Consider the following 26,373-nt stretch of genomic DNA (forward strand, 5'->3'; position numbering starts at 1 on the left):
TGCCACTACCATACGAGGGCGTCTTTGTGGCCCTGGTGAAACATGAAGAAATCTCTATTAAGGCACAGTTTTTCATGTCCCGAGTCAGTGATCAGACACTACTCGGGTGCACAACTGCAGAAGCACTCAACCTAGTACATTTTGCCTATGGAGTGTTCATGGAGGACATACAATCGCTGCTGGAGAGACTTAATGATGTATTTACTGGCATCGGGCAGATGGCAGGAGACCAAGTGAGACTCCACATTGATAACACTGTTGAGCCGGTGGTCCTGAAACACAGGAGGGTGCCCTTTCACCTGCGGGACAGGTTGAGCAGGAGCTCCAGAAGTTGGTCAACATGGACATCATTGAGTCTGTTGAAGGTCCCACCCATTGGGTGTCCCCTATTGTGATTGCCAGAAAACCCAAGCAGCCAGACTATGTTCTTATTTGTGTAGATTTGCACCTACCAAACAAAGCCATTTTGAGAGAGCATCACATCCAGCCCATCATTGATGATATCATCACTGATCCTCAGTGGGCCATGCTCTTTTCAAAATTAGACCTTCGGGACAGCTGTCATCAGTTGTTCTTACACCCAGAGTCGAGGTATATTACTACTTTCTCGAGCCACAGAGGACTCTTTCGCTATAAGAGACTTAACTTCGGGATATCCTCAGCTGCTGAGGTCTTTCAGAACACCATCTGAGGGGCCCTTACTGGCCTGTCAGGTGCACTGAACATAAATTATGACATCCTTGTATTCGCTCAATCAGAAACCAAGCATCTAAAGCGCTTGGCCATGGTGCAAGAACAAATCCGCGCTCTTGGCCTGACTCTACATATTGAAAAATGCGAGTTCCTTAAAAGGAAAGTCAAAATCATTGGATTCATTTTTCAAGAAGGAGGGGTCCAAGCAGATGGGGCAGAGGTCCAGGATGTTCCAATGTCCAAAGCATCGAAGACAGTGTCTGAGGTGAGAGTCTTTCTCGGCATGGCCACTTACTGTGGTCGCTTCATCAAAAATCTGGCATCCATATCAGGACCACTAAGAAGCCTCACTCGGAAGGAAACTATGTGGCAGTGGACACGCCTCAAACAGCATACATTCAATGAAATCAAGGACGTCCTGTTAGAGGAGTGCACACTGGCTTTCTTTGATGCGTGCCTGGATGCAGAACTGATCGTTGTCACCAGTCCTTTTGGATTAGGGGCGGTCCTCACCCAGATTACCCGGTGGGGCGATGTTCTAACAGTCGGATATACGAGCAGAGCCTTGAGTGCAATGGAGCACCCAACTCTCAGATTGAGAGGGAAGTGCTATCAGTGGTGTGGGGTTGCCACCACTTCCACTTTTACATTGTTGGCAAGTCAGTGAGACTGGTGACGGATCACAAGCCGCTCCTCCCCATAATATCAGGTGCTTCGGCAAAGCCATCAGCAATGAATTAAAAGTGGCTTCTGGTGCAACAACAATACAGTGTCATCCTGGTATACAGACCGGGTACAGGGAACGCAGACGACTACCTGTGTTGACACCCTTGGCGTCCGTCGAAGACGCTAATGCCGTAGATATTGACAAATGTGTGCAATTTGTCATGGAAGGGGCCACCCCACACTCAATGGAAATAGAAGAACTAAGGAAAATGTCAGAGCAAGATGAGTGCTTTAGTGTGCTGCAGGGAGACTATGCCACAGGGGGAGTGGAAGTATGTCCTAAGTAACCTAAACAAGTGCACTCAAGAGGCTAAAACAGTCCTAACCCACCTTTGGCATGTGAGACACGAGCTGACATTTATGGACGATGGACTTCTGCTGCGAGGATCCAGAATCCTTTTGCCAACATCACTGTTGCAGAGGGTCATTCAGTTAACCCACCATGGACACCAAGGGGTGGTAAAAACGAAGGCACTGCTCCACCTTATAGTGTGGTTTTCAGCTCTGGAGGAGAAGGTCGAAGAGTTTGTAAGATCGTGTATATGGTGCCCCTAAACACGCTGAGCCATGCATTGAATGTATGGAGAGGAGTAACACTCCTTTGGATATGGTGCATGTGCATTTTGGCTCCACCCACAAGGACACTCACTTCCTGGTGGTAATAGGTCAATGGTCCTGTTACCCGGAGGTCGGGTTTGTACCATCCACTGCCCTACCAGACGTAATATGTGCATTAGAGAACGTTTTTGCTGCTCATGGGTTCCTCAAAGTACTGTGCTCAGACAATGGGCCTCATTACGACCCAGGCGGTAGGGGGTTAACAGCGCCAGTAGAGCTGCTGGCGCCGTTAACCCCCTACCACCTTATTACATGGTCTGCTCGCGGGTCCCACTAACGACGCCTGCTAAAACCAGGCGTCCTTAACGGGTCCCACGAGCAGACCAGGATGCTAACAACGGGCCCGTCATTAACAGGCCTGTTGTTAGTCTCCTCCCCATTCCCATTGAGCCCTATAGGGGCTCAATGGGAATGGGGATGTACCGGGTCTGGGTTCCTTGAATGGGGAAATACCAGGCCCTCCAAGGTCAGAAGGGTCCGGTATTTCCCCATTCAAGGAACCCGGACCCGGTACCTGGTATTGGGGGAGCCATGCCGCAAAAAGCAGCATGACTACCTCCATACTTTTAATGAGGCCCAATGAGTCACCCTTTCTGATTGGTTGATTCCTTGAGTTCGCGGAGTAGAGGATAGTGCGCCACAGGAAGATTACCTCAATATTGCCATGTGCTGATTGCAAAGCAGAACGCTTCATGAGTACACTGTACAATGTATTCTGCATAGCCCATGGGCAGGGGATGTGTGAGAGTAGAGTGCAGTTCCAGTTTTTGCTGGAATATCGCAGAACACTGGAATGGTGCCGGCTGAAGCCCTGTTTCAACACTGTCCTGGAGGTTTTATCCCAGATATCGGACAGAGAACATCGAGACTATCAATTAAGTTGCGGTGAGAGTGGAAAGAGAAAGAATAATTGCACGAGAGAACAAGAGGAGTGACCACCAAGACTATCCTGTCACACTGGGCGATAGTGTTCTCGTGCGGTCACGGCATCCCACAGGGAAGTTATCCTTTACACACGAGCCGTGGCCTCTCCAAGTGATGAATGTCAACGGGTCCATGGTGAGCGCCTCAGATGGAGTTTTTACTGGCACCCACAATTGCAGTTTCTTCCATCATGACAGGCCTAGGTTAGGAACAAAGATGAAACCTGCATGATAACGAACCCGCTGATGAGGACCAGTGGTGATTGACACAGAATGAGGCAGAGGAGAGGCCTACGACCCAGGGAGCAGGACAGACATACCTCTGGAACTGCCAGAGGAGAAGAGGTACCCAACCCGTGAAGCCAGGCGTCGAATGGCGTACCTTGAAGTATACCTGACAGATGAGTAGTGCAGAACTATACTTACGTTATGCATGCACCAACATGTTAATATGCACTGCAGTGTGTTGTTCATATGTTTATTGTTCAGTTATGAAAAAGGAGGAGTGTCATGTGATACAAGTGCGTGATAACGGATGCCATCACCACGCTAGCAAATAAAGACGGCCCTGCGTCGGCACGTAGGGAAGTGCACGAGCGGGGACTGCATGGACACCATCTCCGTCTCCGTGTCCTTTTTGTATAGAACCTGTGCCTGTACGCCGCCAGCACAAGCACACAACGCTCACTGTCCTGATATTTCCCCATAATTTTAAATCACTTCCTGGCAAGCTATTGCCTACCTCACTGCCTCAGCATCACTCCCCCAGGATGACGCTGGCCCCTGAATGAGCGCAAGCAGGGAGCAGCCACCATGTCACAGTTACATGCCTGCTAAACCTTCTGTCAATCAGAAGCACAGTGGACTCAAAGTCCTGTTCTGGATATTTCTGTCAAGAGACTTGGCCTTTTTATGCTTCAGTTAGATCTTAGAAAACCCAGGGACGAAGGAGAGCGGGATTGCACTGAACTGCACTCAACTGCTAATTGCTGTACAAGGAAGCTATAGGCCCTGACTCACAAAGGTTTTTTTCAATGTGATTTTCCTTTTGAACAACGTTTTGTAAAACAGGCCCATAGGCTGCAAGTGCCATATCAGTGCCCATTTGCAGGCAGCTGAAACTGCGCATTCGTAGCGGAGAGCAAAGCCAGGCATGCACATTTCGTAATATAATTGGTTGTTTACATTGGCATGTCACGTGCCTGGCCTGCAGCCTCGCCCATCAATGCCTTATGTATATCTGCATCTACAGTACTTATAAAGTAAGAGCTGATCCACTTACACTGTGACTGAGTGAGTACTAAATGGCCCCTCTTGTCTTTCTAGGTGGTGTTTATCAACCTGTCACTCCAGTATGACAAAGTTGCCATAAGACGCCAGTCTCGGAAGGTGCCAAGGAGTCTGAAGGTAAGAAGCACACCCTCTATGCACTGCATTGCAAGCACATCATGGCTATGTCAGTAGAACGATGCACGCCATTAGGAATGCATGGAGGTAAACAGTCCCACTAGTGACAAATACGACGCATGTATGAACGTGAACCACTTACCAACGGCACGCTGAAGTGGCAAATACTAGCTTGCACCATTCTTATTCTTCCCTTTGTTTGTAACATCTAGTTCCTTCTTTCCCATCCTCTTATCTCCCTCTTGTTCAATTTTACTACTCCACAGAGTGTTTTATTTTTTTTTGTTTCAATATTTATTATTAGATGCATTGTCATACAGGGCTGCTTTGATTATACAAAAATCAATTCAATGTACATATCTCATATTAAAAACACATTTTTAAGATATACATTGATAATGTAATAAAGGCCTAGCAAGCAGTGTTTGAAACTACTGCAGTGCTGATTGGGCACAGTATAAAAGCTTATTACCATAAAATAACATGACATAGCATAGGGATGTCCTGGAGATTCCCCCACCCCCTTCTGAGCTGAGCGAGGGCAGAGTGGCCTGCCGGAATAATCCTTCACCCCTTTTATGTTCAATGAATCTTGCCCCCCCTTAAGACCAATGTAACTGACACTTACGAAGTGAAGCCAGAAACCTTTGCAAGCTCACAGCAGACAATTTTGCCCGTGTACTTAGCAAAACACTAAAAACTAACTCGGTCACCAGTGACAGCCCATGCATCCTTGCAGACTCCTACCACAAATGCCTCACCGCCACTATCAATGCAGTAGCACCATTAACAACTAAAACACACTGCGCTGACAAAGAACCTGTTTCTGGTTCAACAAAGAGTTAGTATCGCTAAGGAGAACCTACAAATAGAACCTACAGAGTAGCAATTATCACCCACAAAGCTAATGCCTACAATACTTGCATTAGCAATGTGTTGTCGGACTGTAAAGAACTTTTCTCTATCCTGAGAGAGTTGGAAAACAGCACCCCGTTCACAACCTCTAACTCTAGCAAAGAATGCTGCCCCATCATTCAAGATGCTCTATCTGCTAAGATTGCTCTTTTACTAAATAAAATAATACCTAAAAGACAAATATTAGCTGACAAAAATAACAACTCCCCCACTAAATCTAATGAGAATACTAAACTACTATTCCACTTCGCTCCAGTCACCCAAGAACTAGTGCTCGACACTATCTCCAAGCTAAAAGCCTGAAACTGCAAAGGGGACAACATTCCAGCGCAAGTAGTGAAATCATGTGCATCCACCCTCGCCCCTATTATAACCGACTTTATCAATGCCTCTGTCAACACCAACACGGTCCCAGCCAGCATTAAAGAAGCTTGGGTAACCCCTCTTCTAAAAAAAACAATCTTGGACCCAACTGTGCCCACCAACCACGGTCCTGTTATTGCTCAACATCATAGACAAAATAGACTATACACAAGTACAAGTCCACCTGGAACAAAACCAGCTCCTTGGAACTAGACAATCTGGCTTTAGGTGCAACCACAGCATGGAAACGGCACCCTCGACCTGAAAATTCAGATGGATACTATCAGGGACTCAGGAAAACTCTGCATACTTCTGCTGTTAGACCTGTCTGAAGCGTTCAACCTTGTGGATCACAATAAATTGTGCACTACTCTACCTAATGATTTCAACTTCTCCAAAGATGCCATCATGTGGGTGAAATCTTTCCTAGCTGAACGCACAACTAGAGTCTCCATAGGGAAAGAAGCTGCTGACCCCATCCTAGTCCCCATTGGGGTACCTCAAGGTTCGTGTCTCTCACCATCCCTCTTTGATGCTTACACAAAGCTTCTCTTCTCAGCATTAGACAACATGGGTGTCATCTATACCAATTTCACAGATGACAGCCAGATCCTCATACCGATTGCAGGGAATTTCGCCCAACACAATAAAATGTATGCCATAATCCAAAACTGCATGTCTGTAAATAGCCTCTGCCTAAACGATGAGAAGACAGAGATTCTCATCGTGGGATCCCAAACCAAAGTATGTGCCCTCAACCCGGACTACTCCGCTATCAACATAGATGGCACGTTGATTCCAGTACTCAAGCAAGTAAAAACTTTAGGAGTTTACCTAGACGCCAACCTCACAATGGCCAAACATATAAGTGCACACTCCTCATCCACTTCTTATACTTCGAAACTAATTGCTTTAAGCCGCCAATTTCTCACACCCACTAACTGCATCACCCTGGCCCAGGCATTGATTCTATCAAAGTTAGATTATTGTAATGTGTTATTACTAGGGACTTCCAAAACCAACTTCAATAAATTACAACTAATGCAAAATTAAGCATTACGGGCTACATTAGGAATAAAAAAATCTGACCACATCTCCAAGATTAGGAGGGATTCCCACTGGTTGCCCATCAAAGCCAGAATTATCTTTAAGACTCTATGCATCACCTGCAAATGCCTTTACAAAAAAACACCCATCTAGCTGAACAATGCAATAAGAAAGAATCCACCAGATTACTGAGATCCAACGATAATCTGCTCATGACAATACTCTGTTACAAAAACACCAGAGTTGGGGGTAGCAGCTTCTAATTTCTGGCCCCTAAACATTGGAACTCACTCCCCTCACCATAAAAAAAGAGGAATCCTGCCACGGCTTTAAAAAACTGTTAGAAACTTGGTTATTCCGCCAATTTTAGTAAATGTTCAGTTCCAGAATATGTAAATAATGATGCTTGTATTGTCCTATGTTGTAATTTTGCACTGTAATTCCTTTGCATTAATGTCCATTTTTATGTAATTACGTGACTATTAATGCCTAAAATGTCTGTAACCACGCCGTGATACCCCAGGGTCTGGGTGTGTAACAAATGAAATAAATAACAAAAATAAATAAATAACATTTTAATTAATACAATGTGCGTAATCAAAACAATGACTGTAATCCACTTTTGAAGATGCAGCATATGTCTCATGAAGTGGGTCATGTTTATGTGTTTATGCATGATCCCGGTTGCCATCTTTCTGAGTGTGAAAGTGGCCTTTGTGGCACATGAGGCATGGTCAGTGATGACTTGGTGACAATGGCTTGGTGATGATGGCTTTTTCTCATAGAAGGCTCTACTAGACGCCATACTCGGCAGTGAATTGGTGAATTCTTATTTCTCAAACAACTCCTTCTCACAACTCCTTCACACAACAAAACGTCTTCACTGGCTCCCGGTTCCTGCATGGATTAAATTTGCAACCCTCTGCATCATCCTCAAAGCTGTCGGGGCCCGGGGACCACACTATCATCAACTTTATCTTAATAAACACTGTCCCTCTAGACCACTACGTTCCTCTGGCACAAACTCTTTGTGTGTAAAGCGTTTTGCTAAACAGAGTGTAAGTGGCCGTTGGCTTTCCTCTGCTGGCTCCCTTCTATGGAACAGCCTCCCTCTCCCTTTGTGCCTTGAGCAGGACTTTGTTAAATTTGGTGAACTCCTTAAGACTTTCCTGTTTACCTCCACCTTCCCTTTCACTCTCTCCTGTCTACCCTCAGCACTTGCATTGGCACACCCTCCGCCCCAGAGGTTCGCACTTACACCTAACGTGGTTCTGGCCGTGTAGCACCAAGAATCCTAGCACTTCATATTTGGCTCACCCTTGAGTTCAGACTCCCCAGTACTTACCCCTCTGGCCTCTTCCTTGCTGCGCTTGCACGTTCTGAATACTCACAGGGCATAGTAGGTTTGTCCTTTTTCCTCCCACTGCTCTTAAATATTGTGTTTTGTAATGTATTTCACTCCCTTCGCCCTGTGGGCGTTTTAAACAGTATTTTACTTGCTGTATAAGCACCTAACAAGCACACAATAAATAAATAAATAAACACTTACAGGTCACCTCAAGAAAACAAAGAGGCATAGGTCAAAGATAGAAGGGGTTGAAATGGAAACAAAACAATAGAGACTTGACATATGTCAACAGTGACAACTAACACTTGTCACAACTTGTTTGACAGCATTTGCAAACAGTTTATCTTGAGGAGATGACAGGTGATGACTACCCTAAGCCAAACCATCCTAAAGATACTGGGCCTCATTACACGGACGGCGGTAAGGGTTAACGGTCACCGTTAATGGTAACGGTGACCCTTACCGCCGTACTACGAGGTCCCTTTGCGGGTTGGGGAATTTAACGCCTGCTTTTTGCAGGCGTTAAAACCCAACCCGCAAAGGGACCTTGGTGCTAATTACGGCACCGCAAATTTGCGGTACCATAATTAGCACCTTCCCCATTCCAATTATGCCCTATGGGGCAAAAATGGGAATGGGGAAGGGCAATGGCGGAAAGGGGAATTACCGCCCCACCAACCTTGGAGTAGGGCGGTAATTCCCCTTTCCGCGAAGGCGGTGCCGGTAATTTACCGGCATGGACCAAGGTGCTAATAGCACCTTGGTCCACTGCCTACTGTGTAATGAGGCCCACTGTCAATAGTTTAACTTGGATTAACATGACACAGTGGAGGCCCTACAAAGAGATCGAATATTACTGGAGATATAGGATAGCAAGTTCTCAAAGCAGTAGGCACAGATGTAACTGTATCACTCGCATCATGATGCTAATGCAGTATTTAGGGCTGTTTAAACAATCACGTGGGAAATATGCCTAACATGACTATCCATTAAAGATACCAATTAACTAAACACAATACATTCTAAAGAGGCTGTAAACCAGAGGACACTGGGCCTCATTACGACCCTGGCGTAAAAGGCTGCGGCGCCGTTAACCCATTAGCGCCTGATTACGAGGTCCCTTTGCGGGACCCAAGCTTAACGGCTGGTCTACACCAGCCTTTAAAGTAGGGACCCGCAAAGGGACCTTGGTGCTAAGTACGGTACCGCAATTTGCGGTACCGAACTTAGCGCCTTCCCCATTCCCATTGAGCCCTATGGGGCAAAAATGGGAATGAGGAAGGGCCATGGAGGAAGGGGGAATTACCGCCCCGCCAACCTTGTAATGGGGTGGTAATTCCCCCTTTCTCCATGGCGGAGTCGGTAAGTTACCGGCATGGACCATGGTGCTATTAGCACCATGGTCCTCCGCCTGGGTCGTAATGAAGTTTCTTTGTTTATTTTAGTTCATGAATCAACTGAGACTGAAGTAAATGCTAAAGCATCACAGGTCTTTAGAACCTATCTCTATGTCTATCTATGTAGCTATCTGTTTTTCTATTGGACCTAAGTGGCTTCACCATTCGGGTGTTGGCACCGGGTGCAACAAACCCCAAAGAAACGTTTCAATGCAGGACCCTGAAATAAGATTTTAACAGATGCTCTCCGGACCGGCCAGGGTTAAGGTGCTGCTGGCGAACCGAGATAATACACTTTTTACTTTACATTTTTTTTTTTACCTTGCTTTATGCAACATTTGAGGTGAATGGAAAACATATTTAGCATTGAGTAAAGGAGAAACCACACAGAGTGCCTCATTATGACCCAGGCGGTAAATTACCGCCTGGGTCGTACCTTTACCGCCATGGCGTAAACTATGTTTACGCCATGGTGGTTGGCGGATTTACCACCCCATTCCAAGGTGAGTGGGGCGGTAAATCCCCATTTCCCATTTACCCTTCCCCATTCCCATTTTTGCCCCATAGGGCATAATGGGAGTGGGGAAGGAGATAATTACACCACCGTAAATTACGGTGCCGTAATTATCTCCAAGGTCCCTTAGCGCCATGGATTTTAACGCCTGCAACGCCAGTTTTTTCCACAAGGTTACGTGATCTATAGAGTCAAAGGCTTGCGCCAAGTCAATTGATGCCATATGTAGTTGTTGGCCCCCCATTTTGCCTTCGCCTTGGACTTGAGGATGTTTAAGATAAAGAGATTTACTGAAGTCCCCACACCTCTTACAAAGCCGGTTTTGCCAGGGGTCATATAGTGTGGGTAGATGTTGCCCAGGTGGTAAGGGCTTTAAGAAATAATGAACCAAAGATTTTACCACTGGCATTTAGAAAGGTGATGGGCCTGTAGTTGCCCGGGACCAACCTATCACCCTTTTTGTGAATCGGTACAATCAATGAACATGTCCATGATGGTGGAATTTTTTTAACTTTCTTAATTTGATCAAACCAGAAACCCAACTTGGCGGACCAGAAGTCTGGGTCTTCTTTCAGATGACTATTAGACATCCCATCCGGCACAGCCGCTCTTGAGTTACGGGCTCTCTGCATCAGATCATATATGGTTACCAGACATTTGATCGAAAAAAATTGGTCGACTGGACAAATGGTCGAACCAATTTGGTCGAAAACCAAATGGTCGAATTTTTTTTAATTTTATTTTTACCCTTTTTTTTTTGGGGGGGGTCTCCCCAAGCACCTTTTTTGTCTAAAAACCCCTTTTTTTCCCTAAACTACAACCTAAAAAATATATATATAAATAAAAAAAAATTCGACCATTTGGTTTTCGACGAAATTACATCGACCAAATGTCCTGTCGACGAATTTCTTTTTTCTATGAAATGTCCGGACACCATCATATATGTCGCTCGAAGTTGTTGAAAAGGACCAAGGGCTCTCAGATGCCTTTGTTGCTTGGAAATTTGCAACTTGACCACCCTTAAAAAGCTGTTCAAAATGGGACTTCCAAGTTTCCTCTGTAATCAGATTGAGCAAAAGGGCTTCTTGGGGGGCCAACAAGTGGTTAAGCAGTCTCCATATTTCAGCTGTATATTTCTCTGAAAGGTGAAATAGCATATTCTCCGCCTCTCATTGGAGCATGAGGTCCTTGTGTGATTTCAGCCCATTCTTAATATCTTGCTTTAGCCATCTCGAATAGTCCCTGGCCTCTGCCATGTGCCTTTTAGAATTGAGGCGAACTTCTTTATTCATAGCTGTTTTCCGCCTGGTCACTTCTGAATCATGCGCGTTGCGCAAGATAAATCCAGGTTTGTCTGAGGCCATATCTTTAAGATCGAAGGCTTTGAATGGTTGTATAACAGGGATTAGGCTTGAAGCTAAGTTGGATGCAGCCACCTGAATAGGTCTCTTCCTCAGCCTATTTCTTCTCGGTTCGATCTCAAAACTACAGGTTAGCTGAGGATGCTCTTTGGCCGGCTAATATACCAATGATATGACTGCGATGTTATGGTCAATCATTGTAGTGTCCCTGATGTCCACCCAACTATATCACAGAAAAGGGGTTCCGAAGCAAAGACATCCAAAACTTTCGCTTCCAGTCCCCTCTTCCAGGTAGGAGCAGAAGGGCAATCGCCGGGAATGTGACCATTCACCAAAGAGTATGTTTCTTTCGTTCATTTTTCTCCTCCAGAGAAGGCTTCGCACCACTTTCCTTGGGGCCATGGGAATCATATCTTTGATGAGAGTATTCATAAAATCAAAACAGTGGATGTTCAGGTCTCCGCACACCAGCATCTCAAGGTCCATATGGACGGCCATGGCTTCATAAATAAGAGCAAACACTGAATCTGAAAATGTCTCACTCCAAGTAGGCACCACATTCCAGTATAGGTTGACAACTAAGATCTTCCTGGGGCGACCCACTGGAGGTGAGCCCATCTGGATTATGATAGCCTGGATCAAAGGCGAAGGGCACTGTTCAGAGATAATCCTATAGCCCCTGTCAATACGAAGGGCCATGAGTAAGCCAGCAATCAGGTGACCATTCCGGCCTTTCTTAGCCGGATTGAATGAAATTGAGAAGCCATCCAAGAGACAGGGTGACCTCAACCACATCTCCTGGAGACAGATTAGATCAAACTGTGGGAGATTAGAGATGCCCTCACCAAACAAATGGAGGAATCCCCGGGTGTTCCAACAGCAAATACTAATCATCTGCTTCGAGGCCTGTAACCCCACCCCAATCCCAATTGCCCCACGCTATGCAGATGAATGCCCCGCCGGCCAGAGAGCAAGCCAGCCAACTCCAATCCACCTTATCCAGATAACTGACCAGCTATCGCAAGCTCTCTGCTCCATTGTACTCATAGATGTAGAGACCCAGGTCAGAGTTGAGAGTTGCTAATCAGAAGAAGAAAAACTCAGAGTAGAAGCGGGTCGAGGATCAACACTCCTGTTGATAGGATAGCGGGGCAAGGAGCTTCTAGACTGGTCCACCCTTTCTTCTGGTGGTACTTCACAAGGTTGTTCACAAGAAGGACTGGGAGTCTGGGAGGTGTTACCTTCATAGTCGGATATCCTATAACCAAAGGTTAACAGCTTCTCCCTGTGCTTCAGTAAGATGATTTTCTGGCTAGCTGAAGTGAAGTGTAACATAACTTTATCCAGCGATGGTCCTCTGGAAATTCCACCAACAGTAGGTCTTTAGATTTTATTCGGTTTAGGACTGGGATGGTATTCAATAGCCTCATAACATTAGATAAATTCAGTGTTAGATTGTCTTTAATCCGAAGGATTTGCTCTAACAAAAGTATGTTATTCCTTTGAACGAGGTTGATTGTACCTTTTGGGGGATGAAGTGTGCTGCGAGCTACTTTTGCCAACGGCAGGCTGAATTTGACTTGTCAGAGCACAGGTGACGATATAGTGAGGACCCAGATTCAGCAAGGAAGAAAAACAAAGCTCTTTTCTCTTCCAGTGTTTTGAACGGAGAAGCCACCCTCGGGCTTTCACTCTCAGATTTAGACAAATTTGAAATGTCCTCAGGGAGCGGCTTGTCTAAGGCAACGTCTAAGTAGCTAAAAACCTCCAGGCCTTTAAGCGAAAATGTAGTGTTGTAGGTCGTGTGGGAGGCACACATTGACCTTTGGGGACTCAACCCGCCTCACACTCAACTTAGGTTGCACTCCCCTCATTATCAACCCCCCACCCTTTGCGACGAGGGTTCTAGCACCACAGTTGATTTGGTCAGCCGTCTCGGGGCTAGAGAGATCTTGTTAATCCATGGAATAAGTAGAACAATGTATTAAATCAACAGTAAAATCATTGCAAGAGTCTTCATTATCTATTTCCCCTGATGTATACCAATCTACAGTCCATGGGGCTTCCCCTTTTTTGGAGTGCAGGCTTCCACTATGCCCACCAGGTCTCCTTGCTCCCTGGACCCCACTGGAAGTATGTGCCTAATGAATTGACGGGGGGCTTCCACAGCACTCTGGCCTGATTGACCTTGGCATCCTAGCAAGTGCACCACCTTCTTAGGCGCATTTTTTTCCTTCGCCATTTTCTTCTTTAATTCCAATCTCTTAGCCTGGGTAGACGGACTGGAGCCCCTTTCCTGAGTTGACAGTTTAGAAAACATATCTTATTTTTTAAGAGCTGGAACAAGGATAGGACCTCCCGTGGATGCCAAGCCCTCTCCGCCATCTTCAATAGCCCTCTGTAAGCATAGGCTTATGGACCACCAACGGTAGGGCCTGGATGGGGCAAGCAGATATTTCATTGCCCTCCTGCGAACAAGGAGGCATCGAAGCAAGGGGACGACTCTCATCCAAAATCGCAGTGGTTTTCACCAAGTGGGTTATGATAGAGGATGATAGTAAGTCTTTGGTCGGAGACTTGCTTAGGGACCTCCTGAGAACTACGCTCCTGCTTTTAATTTTATCTTTTGTTGCTGTTTTGTTGATTGAATGTTGAATAGATGTAATTTCCTCCTTGTTTTTATCCAGGTTACCATGGATACCAGTCACAAAACCCTCCAAACAAGTCAGTTTAGTATGGAGCATTGCAATCAGGGTAGATTGATCCCTGATATGGTCACTCATTGTTTCATGCAATTCCATGAAGGGAGCCAAAGTCAGAGTCATAGCCGTTATAAGACCTGCATCGATGGGCGAAGGACAGGGAGCACAATTTCCCACCTGGGCAGCCTCCAATTCCATCAAGAGGTCTCTATCAGTTATCAGCAAGTCCCTATTGATCTTCTGGGGGGTGGAAGCTATTTGCTGGATGCGTGGGGGCCACCAGTCACAAGACTCCCGAGAACTGAGGGACGAATAGTATTGATATTCTTACTATCGGGTCCCCTAAATGTAATTTCGGTCTCTTTGTAGAGCAAGGCCCAGCGTCTTCATGAGGCACTGCTCTTCCATTCAACATAGGGCTCCCCTCCCTTGGGGTTTCCTGGAAGGTCCTCTCCTTTGGTGTCACTGACAGTAAAAGAGGCCTCAGAGGAACTCCAAATAGCGAGGATCCCACCACACTTGCCGGGAGGTGCAAACTATTAGGTGGGGGGATTCAAAGGGTCAAAGCTGGAGGACTGGAAGACAAGCATGCCAAGACCCTGGGAGGCTCAGGTTTCTTATAAGCAAAGTGGGAGATAGATGAAAAAGTTTCAGGTAGAAGCCCTCTTGGCTGCCAACCTGATTTAGGCTGAGGCTGAACCCCAGTTTTCTCAGAAATGTTGCTCTCAATTTTGGCAAATTTGTAAGTTCTAGAAGGAAGTAAGTTTAGGCTAACCCCTAGCTTCAATGCTACAACCCCTTGCGTTGAAGTCAGAGAAGCCCCACCATCCACCTGCACATCCAGCTTAGGTTGTGGAAGAAGAGGACTGTCCACCCCAGGGACCCTTCCCAACTCTGCCGATGCATTCTTATCACAAAATCCCTCCCCCAAGACCTCCACTAGAGATGATGGATACAGCAGGCAAGGGCCGGTACCCTACCCCTGGCTTTTCTCTGCAGAGTGAGAAGTCTCAAAGGGCGTGGGGTTGGGAGAGGGTTTAATGGCTCAATAATGTTTACAGCCATCTAGGGAACACTTCCCTTACTAGGAATTTGGCCGCACAGGTATAGTCTGGGTGAGTACATGGACCTGCTTCTATCCATCTAGAGAATAGACACTCCACTACAATTAAGTATCTGTAGCCATTGCACACTTTAATCATGTCGACATAGTCGTTACGTAAGTGATGAAAAGGCCCGTTTGGCCGGGGGATGACTCCTCTCACTACTTTTAATGTGTGCCCAGCAGTGAATTGCTGGCAGATTATGCAGTTCACCATAAAGAATGCAACATGCTCAGCTAAATTCGGTATAAACCAGTCTTCTGCGAGAGTTGCTGCTAGATTATCTTTTGACATGTGTAGTGAGTAATGCAATTTCTCCAATGCTATTTTTAGTAGGGTTACAGACATTACTGGTTTACCAGCGATGTCTTGCCGCTACAATCCATCAGAGTGGTTTAAAGAACACCGTCAATGTTTCCATAGGTTCTTCTCGTCCTGTGGTGCCTCCCCTTGAAGCTCCATAAGTTGCGTCTGCCCCAGATTACTATAGGCTTCAGGTGTGGTACGTGCCACCATCATTCTGTCATGGGTGCATGCCACTTCCACTTCCATGACCGTCTCACTTTTGGAGGCCATGCACTTGGCTTCCGTTTCTGCTGAGTGCTTTCCGCGTGACACAAAATCTGCCCCTTTGGTGTGAGCGGCGCATTTCACGACCGCAATGCCCACTGGGAGCTGTAGTGCCTTAAACAGCCTGTCCAATAAGGCTGCATGCTGCACTGGCGTGCCGTCTGCTCGGAGGTAGCCCCTCCTTTTCCAGCGCGCTAGTCCTGCGTGCACTGTGAACGTCACATAGGTGGAGTCACTGTACACTGTTACTTCCTGGTGTGCATGATTCTCTATGGCAAGTATCAATGCCAATAGTTCTGCAGCCTGTGCTGAATAATGAGATGGTATTCGTGCGCTGACGAGTACTCGAAATTCTCTGTTTGCTATGTGTTTCATTACGGTAACATCTGTATATCATTGTCCGTCTCCTTGGTCTATTCTCGAAGATCCATCAATAAAAAAAAGATCTCTCCTTCCGCTAGGGCATTTTCTTTCACCCTAGGAATTTCATCATAGAATTCTTCATAGTTTGCACAGTCATGTATCGGCTCTCCTTCAGTGACTGGCTCTGCTATGAATGTAGCTGGGTTCACTGTTTTACATCCAACTACTCGAACATAGGCTCTCTGAGACGTCATTGTGCCTTTAGGTTTCTCTAAAATAGCGAATAGTGAATGTTCGACGTATAACGTCTTGGAACATCCCATCACAATAGTGGTTGCCTTTTCTATGGCGAACGCTGCGGCAGCTAAACTTTGTTTGCATGGGAAGTGGCCTCTCATTACTGGGTCCAGGATCCCGCTGTAATATATCAGCGGCTTGTATCCTAACAAAATTTTTTGAGCGTGCACTGCCGTCATAGCGTTGCCATCCGTGTGCGAGAATAGGTACAATTCCTCTGCATAATTAGGAATCCCGAGAACTGGAGCTGTACAAATCGCTCCCTTGGGTTGAGCAAACCCTGGTTCCATTGTCTCAGACCATTCAATCTTTTCCTTTGTCACCTGGGCTTTCTTTAGAGCCTGAAGCAAAGGCTTGGTGTATGAGATGTAATCGAAGACCCATGCTCTAACATAGTTACATAGGCCTAGAAAGCTTTATCATGTGAGGCTTAGCCATGTTCAATATGGCTTCAGCCTTTTCTGGAGTCACCTTTTTACCTTCATGTGAGATTAGCTGGCCTATGTATAGAACCTCCTGTTGACAATATTGTAACTTTTCCTTGTCAACCTTATAACCTTTCTCAGCAAGTACAGTCTATAGCTGAATAGAATCGTGTCTGAATTGATCTTCCATGGAGCTGCAGATCAAGATGTCGTCCACATATTGCAAGACAACACATTCTAATGCAATATTGCTTAGGTCCATCTGTAGGACTCTGTTGAAAATGGACGGGGACTCACAGTACCCCTGTGGCAACCTCATGCTTTTCAGACGCATTTGTTGGATAGTGAATGATGTCAGATCTTGAGAGTCACGGTGCAACGGGATTGAGAAAAAGGCATTTTTCAAGTCAATCACCGTAAAATATTTTGCCTCTATGGTTATATTACATAGGATTGTAGATGGATTAGGGACTATAGGGAACTTGGCAGCAACAATATCGTTTAATGCTCTTAAATATTGAATTTACCGCCAAGAACCTCCATTTGATTTCTTGACAGGGTATATCACCGTATTACATGGTGACTGACGTCACCAAGATGCCCTGGTCCATCATGGCAGAAATTTTCTTTGCGATCCCCTCATCTGCCTCTTTGGAAATGGGGTATTGTCTTGCTCTAAGTAAAATTGCTCCTGGTTTCAGCTTCATTTTCACTTCTCCCACTCCCTTCTGGAGGCCTAAGTCATATGTTCCTATAGTCCATACTGAGACAGGCACCCGGGCCACGTCATCATCAAAGTATTCCGGACATATCAGTGCCAACATCATTCTCTGAGGCACTTCTCTTGTGATCATTGTTATCCAAAATATGAGACTAACTTCCACCCTTGTCTCTTCTGAGTCTGGTTGTTCTTCAAACGGATCATCATCGGTGACGTCGGTCACTCGACACCCTTCTTCAATGGAGATAATTGCGCACCATTGTCTGCCTTCATCATCGTAGCCTTCCACCAATGCTACTTCCCATCGCACTGCTACGGTATTTAACATCAAGGGAAATACTTGTCCCTCCTCTTCATGCATTGGTATTCTTGGTCTGAATAAAAATTCATCGGGGGTTCTCATGGTCCTATCTGTGAGGCATGGCAATCCTGCCATGAGCACACGCATGCCATATGCGAAAACTTCTGGCTCTAATGGTATAGCTCTCATGTCTATGTGCCCCGAGTATGTCCTGATCATTTTGCACATGTTTGAATAATGCATTCCTGGAGTGGAGCATACTATGCCCTCCTTGTGAATGAAATTGTCATGTTCAACTTTGTCATTAAGTCTCGACCCAAAATGTTTACTGGGGTCTGACGTAAATACAATAAAGGTACATTCATTTTGCACTCTCCTACAGAGACTCGTAGTGTGTCTGTAAAGGGAACTCGGCTATGAGCTACTGTAAAACTATGTATCTATGAGTATCTATGGCTTCGCCGGACAAGGAAAACTTGCCTTCACGTATGCACAAGTGAGTTGCTCCTGTGTCAACTAATAAGGAATATTCTTTACCCCTATGATGACATTCACCATAGGTTCCCTATTAGGGTCTGGTGTCACTGATAGGATAGAGCACATCAGGGTTCCCAGTGAGCTGACCTAGTTCATATATAAGTTCGGCTCACTGTACACTTGTGGATTCCCTCCACTCTCTGGGCTACCTCCCCTTCCGGAGTTTGTGCCCTGAGACGACTGCAGTGGTACCTTTTGAAATTGCCCTTGTGGCAAATTCCCCATGTTTGGGGGTTGAACTCCTTGTTGCGCACCTTGCTGCATGCCTTGTGCTTGCTGCTGCACTGTGTGATTCTGTGCATTGCCCTGTTGTGAGATCGCAGGTGGATTTGCCGTGCTTTCTCCCATTCCTTGGCTACTCTGCCACACGTCTTGACTTCTGCACGTGCGCGCCAAATGCCTCATCATTCCACACAGCCAACATACCTGCGGTGCTTGGATTATTTGTCTGTTTGACATATCTGGGTTGCCCATTTGCACATTTTGAAAACCTCCTCTGGAAACCTCCTTGATTACTTTGCCATCCTCTTTCTCTAAATCCCCTTCCCCTCGGGTACAGTCATATGTTACCCTGGTTGTTCTGCTGTGGGTTAGCCACCTGTTGTATGTTCTGTTCAGCTGGGCTAGTTAGCATGGCTCCTTCAAGAGCATACTTTGATAAATTATTTTGCACCAGCTTCGCTTCCTCACCCTTTTGTGTTGCCTCCTTTTTCCGATTCTTTTCTTGTAACAATCTACAGTATTGTGCGAACTGTATTTCAGCCCAAGGTTTAGTCTCAACCCATACCAATTTCTTGAGCTGTTTCTGCCCCGCTTCTGGCAACCCTTGGCACAATATGTGGTACAACACTGGTATAGATTTTGTCCAGGATTCATGCGTTTCGAGCACCCAAGCGTCTTAGAAATTCTGGATATAAATCAACGGATCTTCTGACGCCTTCATTTTTTGAGTCATTATAGCTCCCATATCGGACGTGTCCGGGTAAAGCACTCATAGCGCTTTCCATACTGCTGCCCTGCAATTATTAAATGGTGCTCCATCGTGAGCAGTGTTAATTATGGTTACAGCAGGGTACCCTTCCCGTGTCCACACATCGTCTGCTCTGTCACCAAGTATGGCAATCAGGAGTCCTTTAATGTCCCCTATAGCAAGTGAGACACCCCCTGTCATTTTTTCTAACTCATGTATCCACTTCCAGGCTCCCAATGTCAGCATTGGAAGCTTGTTTTTCAGGTTTTCTTGATCTATGTGTGGCCAAGGGATATATTGCGGTCTTGCTCCCCCCTTTTTGTAATAGCGGAAATTGGAATGTGCAGCCTTCCTTTTCTTCTCTCATAGCTCTCCTGTTTATTGCAGGTGTTATAGTCCTGCATCGTCACCTGCCTGGCAATGTCCTCAACCTGTCAACATAGGCGGGTGCCGACACCCCCCTCTGACCATGGTGTGTTACATCATGCCGGTCCGATTGTGTGGCAGACTCTGATGTCCTCGGTGTGGACTCACTAGCACCCGACCATCGTACCCCTTTGTCCCTTGGAAGCCGCTTTTCGTACCGTCTCCCTTCTTCATTTGTCTCGCGCTCCGTTTCCTCTCCGGAGTCGGACATTGATTCTTCCCAATTCATGCAACTCTTTGTGTCATTATCATTTTTACTGATTTCTAGTCTGTCCAGGGACAGTCTCCTGCTCCCACTACTTCGGGTGACATCCTCAGTGTCGTACAGTTGAGTGCTTTCCAAGCGCTCATCTTCCCCTTCCTTTTGGGATATTTTTTCTAGTCTCATTTCATCGTATATTTTATCGATCATTTCCCTGATGCTTCTGGTGTAGAAGTCATCTTCAATATTTGCCCCAATTGTGCCTGGTATTGAGTTGTGCACAGGAAAGAATTCTTCAATGTCTTCCCATTCTACAACAGGATATGGTTTCTTAACTTCCCGCTCCAAATATTCGAGATACCGTGCCCTCTCTCTATGCTTACGTTCTATGACATTATCACATTCTTTACACTGCCTCGCCTCTTCTCTGACCTTATCTTCTTCTCTTCTCCTTTCATTTCTACGTTCATTTTCCCTTTGAACTTCCTCATCCCTTTGTCTCCTTATCTTGTCACATACTCTTTGCTCTTCTTCTAAACCTTGCTGTTTCTGTCTGTCCAAGGCATAGACTGCTCTCTGTTTGCGATCGAGCTGTTTCTCTTTCTCTTCATGATATAGCTGTTCATTCCTCAGTCTATCCTTCCGTCCTATCCTTTCATCCTTGACTCCTTGTCTTTCTCTTTTCTCTGCGCCTCGTCTAACCTCTCTTTAGGTCTCACATCATCACTTCCTTTCCCATCGAGTTTCAACAATATCTGTCCTCCCATCCATTCGTCCTTTGCAAATGCTATCTCATCAGTTCTGCTTTCACCTTCTTTCCATTTCTTTCCCTCTCTCTCCTTATCGAGAGATGCACCAATCTGTGCCTGACCCTTGCTCTCATCATCTCGTCACTCCTTGTCCCCCGGGACTGCGGAGATAAGAATTTTGTCCTGATCCTTCCCTCGGTTTTCGTCACTACTGTAAGTAGGTGACTCATATGTGGGGTTGCTGTACCCTGTTACTGCTTTAAGCTCTCTTAATGGGTAGAGTCCCTCATGCTTACTCCCCTCGATTTCTGTTTCAGGTGGGGCAGGTGGTGCGGTAGGCATATCACCCCCTTCCGTGCATACGTTTAATATCCAGTCAGCAGGTGAATCTTCTTCCTTCGACTGTTCGAACATTTTTCAAAGTTCTAGAACAGCAAGGCGTTTCTCTAGTTTTTTTTCTGTATATGTGGCATGCAAGTAAGTCGTCATATGCTGTAAGATGGCTTTGGATAAGGACCCGTTTTGTGGCCATGGCATAAACATCTTGTGGGCGGAGCCCTTAAACCACTCGTGCTATATTTCTTAAGCTTGGGTGCATGTTTCGGTAGTTGCTTACATAAGTGTGCCAATGGTGTAATTTCTTCCATGCTTAAATCTGTTCTACTTTCCTCACAAACACCACTTTTCAATGCTTTCATGCAATTTAACACTATCAACAATATGAGCGAGCACCAAACACTGCAAGCTCTAATCCCATTTTTTCCCACCAAAACTTTTTATCACCAATTTACTCAAGAATATCAATCCATGTGCGATTCCCTCTCAACTATAGCATCACGTAAAAATTTCAACAACACAAGACAACATTTCTTACATGTGACATACAACAAAACACGTATGACAGACACTTGATAGACTAGACAGACAACAGCTGGACAAAAATATCTCTGCCTCTAATTTGTACCCTGACATGGAGTTTAAACAAACTCCTTTTACAATGTCTTTAAACATGGTAGTAACCTAGTAGTTCACCATTATGTGGGACTCTGAGTTCACGTTTCTTCTGACCGCTATATTAAAGCACAGGAATAAGGCGTATCCTCTCTCTTCTCGGGTGTCTACCCTGGTATTCTTTAATATCTCAGGTGTCTACCCTGATATTCTTTAATATCTCAGGTGTCCACCCTGGTATTCTTTAATATCTCAATTATTCTCGAGTCATTGGGCCTCATTACACGGATGGCGGTAAGGGTTTACCGGTACCGGTATTTTACCGGTACCGGTAAATACTTATCGCCTTACTACGAGGTCCCTTTGCCGGTTGGGGAATTTAACGCCTGCTTTTTGCAGGCCTAAAAAACCAACCCGCAAAGGGACCAGGGAGTTAATTACGGTACCGCAATTTGCGGTACCGTAATTAGCGCCTTCCCCATTCCCATAGAGCCTATGGGGCAAAAATGGGAATGGGGAAGGGCAATGGTGGAAGGGGGAATTACTGCCCCGCCAACCTTGGAATAGGGCGGTAATTCCCCTTTCCACCAAGGCGGTGCCGGTATTTTACCGGCATGAGCCATGGCGCTAATAGCGCCATGGTTCACCGCCATCCGTGTAATGAGGCCCATTATCCCCTTATATATATACAGTCTTCTCTACTTCTGACTATTTTGTTTTTCCCACCTCTCTCCGTTACCTTTGCCTTTACTTATTCTAATGCCTAAGACATTTGCAAAGCATTCAATTTTTTGTTTCACTCACCGCTCGCATGGTTTCTCTCTGGATCCTCGGGATCACCGCCTCCGTTACCGCCTCCTTTAGTCTTTCGTCTGTTCCGCTGCCCATAGGAATGGAAGGGTTTATGTTTATAAATCGGGTCCCTTCAGACCCACTGCAGTTTTTTGGACAAAATTAAACTATCACTGTCCACGGGAAGCTTCACAGTTGACTCGGCCAAATGGCGAAGGACTTGTGATATTGCCAAAGACCTAGAGTTACTTTGTGTCGATGGTCAATAGGTGTCTTATTTTAATCAATAATCAATAATCGATGGTCAAAACCATCCTCTTTACTACCAAGTGTACAGCAGGGCGGAGTGACCTCTGACCTCGGGCCCATGGGATCAGAGCTCACCCTTCAGTACCTTAAGACGAGAAAGCTGCACCTTGAGGTGGATGGGGTGCAGGATTCTCTTACTCCAACACCAATCAATAAGGACAACTCAAACGGTTTGGCAAAGGAAAGTCTGTTTAATGACAAGTACAAAAAATGGGGATACATTAGGAAATAATCAGTGATGCAATCACCCGTGTCGCTTCAACTTCCACAATCTTCATTCAGACAGCAATTCTTATAGGCAAAAGTCATCATCATTGACGTGTAACACTCCAAAGTTTGTCATGAAAGTCTATTGATTGGAAAAGGCAACTTAAGTATAGGTATTACATCTGCATATGGAACAGAAGTGCTGTCCTGCGCTGAGACCAAATATATGTATTGCAGGGGTGTGGATGTATCAGAGCAGTTGCTACCCAAAAGTAATATCCATTAATCGGTGTCCACTCATTAACGGTTAATGGATTGAAACAATGTAAACTGTCCAGAGATAATATCCAAAAATTAGTGTCCCCGCATCAACATTGGTGTTCAAGAAGATAATTTAGTTAGTACAACCGACACATGTTTCGACCTATGGGTCATTCTCAAGGCTGTTATAATATAATACCAAACATATATATAACACAAAAGGCTTAACATAGCAATTGCCAAAAACAAAACATATAAATAAGTTACATACCAAAATGTATCCATGGCACTGGCGTTGGGGAAAACGGACACCTGTTCTGATAAGCTCTTATTGTGTGTGCCTTCTTCGGGCCAGGGTCTAGACATTTGCTTGACCATTCACCATAAAACTTCAAAATATTTTTGTTATACCACAGAAGCGCTTTACACATATGCTCCAATGGTGTATCCATACTGTCACAAGGCTCTGACCGTGCTTAAAAGAAAGTTTGCTAACACTGGTCTAGTGGCTGCTTTTAACAAAACATCAGGTGTTCCTATTTAAAAAAAAAAAACACAATCTGAAAAGATCTGCTTATTCGCAGAACTACTAACAATACCAGATAATAACCACCTTCATCTGCACAATTGCTACAAATATCTGACTTCAAACACCTTGGTCTAGACAATTGCTGCCAATACTTAACAAAAAGCACCTTTCCTTACCTAGATCCATCTCCTTACCATCACCTTACCTCGGAGCAAGGGTACTCAAACCTCCTCACGTTCCCTTCTCTCTAAAACTAAGGGATATCCTGCCCTTTTATCATTATAGGGCGGTCACTTCAAATACAATGTTGTCTTTCCCCGCTAAGTGGTGCTTCCCCATAATAGTTCATCAATCCACAAACAATAACAGAATATCAAAAAGAAAATACTGTATTTTATACAAGAAATGCACTCAATTTACTATCTGAATGAAAACAAAGGTTCCAATTATATGATGCGCTGTTTGTATGCACATTAGAGACAATTACTGCTGATAATCATATGACTGAAGCAAATGAAGGGTTTAAAATGAAGTATTGTATTCTGTCTTTTGTCAAATAACTGAAGAGAGTCTGCCGACATCTGTTTCGACCTGTACCTAGGCCTTTCTCAAGGCAAGACTAGAGATAACAAAAACATGTAATGCTACATATACACAAAACAGAAAGGTTATCACAGTAAAATAAATGCAATGTACACGTGTGGATTCTGCATGTACGTTGTGACAAAATATTACATAAGAGACATAATATGAGTGACAAGCAAGGTCGAGTGAACAAGGAGTCAAAAACAAGGCAAAACAATAAACCAAAGATCACACCGTAGCATTCAAAGTACCCAATACGTTACCAATTACGAGGTGCCAAATTGGGTTGCCCAATCATGAAGGCGTCATCAGAAGGATCCCAGTTGACAACAAAAGTGAAAATAAAAGTTAAAATGCAAATAAAAATGAAAATGAAAATAAAAGAAAGAAAAAGAACAGTCATGAGCCCTATTGTAATTCTCAACATGATACGCATTGTTGTCCACATTAAAGTGCCTGCCAAGTTATGTGTAAAGCTCAGAAAACCAAATAGGCAAAACAGTTGATACCCTTTACCGATTCTGATATTGGAAAAATCTGTGTGAGAAATTGCTGTCAGGTCACCAGTACCAGATCACAAGCCAATGTGCGACAATTTAACCATAAGTGAAGCCACTAGAGGTGAAAGAGTGGCGCACCAAAGTATTAAACCTAGAAGCCCTTTGCCAAACAAAATAGGAACTATGGTAAAAGACTGGTCCACTTTACCGAACAACCAGGATTGGCGTCTGAAAATTAATGATATCCAATATGGGTGCTATATGTAATATATAAGTACATTGGCAGCAAAACTTCCTGCAAAACATGAAGGCAATGGTGAGACATGTGTCTCCAAACTAATGGGATTTTGAGTCCGCAAATTAGTTTGAAAAGTAAAATAGAGTTACAGGCATTACCTGATGATTGGTCCTGTTACGGTTGACTCATAGAACAGGATATATATCATACCAATTGGTAGAGGGAATGTATCTCTGATGTAGTAAACGGTCTGAAAATAAGGGACACCAAAGGTATAGTCGGTTGCAACATTCAAAGGGCCGTGGCACTGACATGTATAAGGTAGTCACAAAACAGCAAATACATGTTGACGTACCTGAATACCAATGTCTCGTCCACCACTAAATCGGTCTATGCGTGTTAGAGTTCCATTTGTGATATAGAGTTGTATTGGCTAGTTGTACTTGCGTCACGTGTGGTGCCACGTGACCTGCCTCCATGCTGTTTCGTGTGAGAAACTAGACCGCTCCATTCAGTGCTGTTGCGGCTAATGCAGGGTGCCCATGTTGTTACTGTAACGGAAGTAAGAAGATAAAAGTGACGCTGTGGGTGACATGTGATTGTCAAGAACACGATGAGTGAATTAGAACCTTGCTAGTCCCGGCGCAAAGGCTATAAAAGAAAAATGAAAATAAATACACGAGTGTGCTCTCAGTGTAATAAAACCAAGGTATGGTATAAGCAAACCTAAACGGGATGAAAATCATGAAGATGAAAAATGCAACCAAAATATGTATTGAAAGCATTGAATCGGAGCATTGTCTGTGGCCATGCGCCAGCATTTGGGGGAAAAAAAATGATGTGTGTGGAGCATGGAGTGATGAGCAAATCTGAGGCTGCATGCCCCGAGAAGATGTAGTAAAACAGACTTGTGTTGCCTATTGTACAGACACATCCCACGAGTGGATAAAAGGCCTACATTACCGGTGTAAGGAAAGAAGTAGGAGAGCAACAGTAGAAGAAAATAAGATGTGGGTTGAATAAGGGTTGTGGAAAAGGTGGGGGGGCCTGACAGTATGACTCACACTGAGATCCAGATATTGGTGAAGTTCACAACTCATGCATCAACCGTGTCACAAGAAACACTCCAATACTGCCATGAACGGCTGGTATTGGCCCAGTTATGGACAAATGTTACAGAAAAACATGTAGTTCCGTGTCTGTGTTTAAACCCAAAGTTGTGCATCTGAGCTGACAGATGGTGCGTGCTTCCAATTGATGCAGTAATAATTCTCGATCTCGTCCTCTGGGATGCGCACGTGCTTGCAAAAGTCCAATGAAATG

At 45.0% G+C, this 26,373-nt stretch overlaps 1 protein-coding gene across 2 annotated transcripts in view; it reads left to right on the forward strand.

The window, feature by feature from the left end:
- Positions 1–26,373, forward strand: part of LOC138580293 (cadherin-like protein 26) — a 769,589-nt gene that overhangs the window by 235,392 nt on the left and 507,824 nt on the right. For both annotated transcript variants that reach the window (XM_069650709.1, XM_069650708.1), the window contains exon 2: positions 4,287–4,367. In XM_069650709.1, the coding sequence (XP_069506810.1) occupies positions 4,287–4,367 (81 nt within the window). The remainder of the gene's footprint in view (positions 1–4,286; positions 4,368–26,373) is intronic.

This window comes from Ambystoma mexicanum, chromosome 3p (assembly GCF_040938575.1).
Source record: "Ambystoma mexicanum isolate Mex_15411 chromosome 3p, UKY_AmexF1_1, whole genome shotgun sequence".
NCBI classification, from domain to species: Eukaryota; Metazoa; Chordata; class Amphibia; order Caudata; family Ambystomatidae; genus Ambystoma; species Ambystoma mexicanum.